At 45.7% G+C, this 2,830-nt stretch overlaps 1 protein-coding gene across 1 annotated transcript in view; it reads left to right on the forward strand.

The window, feature by feature from the left end:
- The window catches only part of bicc2 (bicaudal C homolog 2), a 32,461-nt gene extending 31,116 nt beyond the window's left edge, over positions 1-1,345 (forward strand). Inside the window, 4 exon segments of the mRNA XM_037780297.1 lie at positions 46-139; positions 236-397; positions 574-673; positions 768-1,345. Of these exon segments, the coding sequence (XP_037636225.1) occupies positions 46-139; positions 236-397; positions 574-673; positions 768-898 (487 nt within the window). The 3' untranslated portion in view covers positions 899-1,345.
- Positions 1,346-2,830: the final 1,485 nt, after the last annotated feature.

Consider the following 2,830-nt stretch of genomic DNA (forward strand, 5'->3'; position numbering starts at 1 on the left):
TTCCTGTCTCTTCCTCCTCCTCCTCCTCCTCTTCCTCCTCCTCCCCTCCTCACCCCCGTCTACTTTCACTCCATCCACCTCCGCCTTCCCCGCATTCGCATCCTCAATGAGTAGAAGCAGAAATGACAAACCTGTAAGTGTGTTTTTTTTAAGCTCGCCGGAACAGATTGCGTCACTTTCTCTCTGCCACCGTTGACCTTTCCCTCTGAACTTTGACCTTTGATGTCTAGCGGAGAGCTTCCCGAGCAGCAGCAGCTACTTTGAAGGTGTGTGCTCATCGAGGAGGGCCTCAACGTGCAGCCAGCGGAGCCCTTCTCCACAAATGACAGATGACCTGCCTGAGCTGCTCAGCCAGCTTGGCCTAATCAAATACATTGATGTGTTTGAACAACAAGAGGTACTTTCAATGAATCCTTCTCTGATGCAAACAGTTATTAGTGTGTGAAAATACATTTTCATCATCACATACGCATGCAACACGCTGTGTGAGAGAACTTGAAACACACAACACAAACAAAAGCGTTATGCATCACGAATGAGCATTATGACGCACTGCTATCTGTACTCATCCAGATTGACTACCAGACATTCCTCACTCTGTCTGATGAAGATCTGAAGGAAGTGGGCATCTCCACCTTTGGAGCCAGACGCAAGATGTTATTGGCAATCTCAGGTGAGGATCTGACGTCCACCATCTGCTAACACGGTCGGTGGCGCTCGCCCCCCTCTCGTGAAAATGATTAAGTTATTTATCTTCCTATATGCAGACCTGAACAAGAGCAAGAGGAGGCTCTCAGACACACCCGCGGTGAAGCCCGGCTACCTGGAGGGTGGTGCTAGTGGTCGACTACCGCGCATCATGGATCTAGAAGTTGCTGCTCAGAGTAATCGCTGGTGAGAGGAGACGCTAGGAGACTCTGAGCTCCATCTGACTGAGCTGTTCAGCCTCTAAAAAAAGTATACAGTGATGCGAGTGCAGAGGTCACATCTGCTTGTTATTCACCATAAATGGATGAGCATGAATGTAAACATTTGAGTCCAGTGCCTTTTACTCTACAGCCATGCCCCAAAGCTTTTTGTACGAAATCAAGACAAGGAGGTCTTCCCTTCCAAACCTCTGATTCTACAAGGAACAAACTGGATGAAACACAAATGAATGTTGATCCTTTGTGGTGTCTTTTATCATCATAAAGTGCCTTTCTTATGCAAACTATAACTTCTATGCTTTCATGTGTTTAAGCCCGTGTTAACCACTACATTTAAGCAATTGTAAATAGATATTTACAAAAAAAAAATGACATTATACTATGATAGTCACTATAAATAAAATGTTGCTGTCAAGGTTTATCCATCTAGACTGTATTTTTGTGGCCTTTCATGCTTTTATTTGAGGAAATGAGGGGAGAGTTGGAGAGAAATGGTGAATGACCACACTCATTCATACCAGGGGGCATTGCAATTATATGGTCAGCGCCTTAAAGCCCCCAAGCCACCAGGGTACCTCTCAGAGCAGCATTTTTAAAAGCATGTGTAACCAGCTGTAGTGTGAACTGGTCCTATCCTCAAAGCCAGGATCAAACCACCAGAGGGCACTGGTGTCACACACTGTGCTCATAAATTCAAGTCACATTTGTGTTGCATGAAAAATAACGGACTTGTTTCAGGAAGAAACACGGCGACAACAGCATTAGAGCTCCTGGTGGACAAGGTGGAGCCGCAACAATCAGATAGGGAGAAAAATGAATTAGAAAACCCAAATAGGTAAATGCATTTCTTGGTGCGAGGGTAATGTGACACGTCTTTTAATGTGGTTTGGTCTCGCCTGACTGCTCACCTGAAAGTTCCAATTTAATTTATCGCTGTTGACAGGAGGGAAGCCACTGGAACCGCTTATGAGTTGTTTCCTGTTTAATTTATTTAGCAGAGGGGCTACACCCAGCAATTTAGTGCTATCGGAGGGACCTCACTGGCAGAGTGTTAACGAGAACGGTATGATCTCTCTCCAAATTTGGAATAGTGTCGTTGGTTACCACGTCGAAGCGAATGATCCAAGAAACCTCCACCGGGGGGCACGAGGGGGTCTGATCTGTTCAGGCGCTCACCGAGCTGGCTCTGGTGCCGCGGCAGCCAAGCATGAAAGAGAGTGTGAGTGGAAGTGGTGGGCTGTGACAGATTAGGGAGAGATGATCCCTACTTATTACAATGTCTGTGCCAATTACATAGGCAGGCTTTAGACCAGTGATCCTCAAATCTGGTCCTCGGGCCCTGGAGCACTGCTGGATTTCTTTTCTGTCAGGTAGTTAATTGCGCTCCCCTGTGGTTTGCGCGTCTAAATCGGTCCTTGATCGCACAGCTAGAACGGAAACTACCTGGGAGAACCAACAGCACTCTGGACCCTGAGGACTTTGGGGAGCCACTTGGACTTTTCTCCTGCTGAAGAGGCAATTTTGGCACATGGCTGGGCTATTTTCAGCTTGGTCTTTTTCCATCTAAACTTCTCAGTGTTAAGAAGATGCTGTACAAGTTAAAGCTTTATATTACAGGAGATGGATTTGAGTGAGTAAAGATGAAAGTTTTAAAGCTGCTATAATCACTATTTTCATATTAATAATGGATCACATGACTCATATTGATGAACCCACAGTTAATTATTTCCACACTGCAGTTCCACTCAGCATTAAGGAGCGTTTCAGTAACTTTCGGTTTATTGTTTTGCTTTCATGGCCCGCAACTTTACAGTTTTGCTCTATTCTCACGGCTCTCGTCGGCGTAGTTTTCAGCCACAGCAGGCAGGTGTTTTAGTTGTTTTATGCTACCTACCCAGGCAGAC

Source organism: Sebastes umbrosus, chromosome 9 (assembly GCF_015220745.1).
Source record: "Sebastes umbrosus isolate fSebUmb1 chromosome 9, fSebUmb1.pri, whole genome shotgun sequence".
In the NCBI taxonomy this organism is placed as follows: domain Eukaryota; kingdom Metazoa; phylum Chordata; class Actinopteri; order Perciformes; family Sebastidae; genus Sebastes; species Sebastes umbrosus.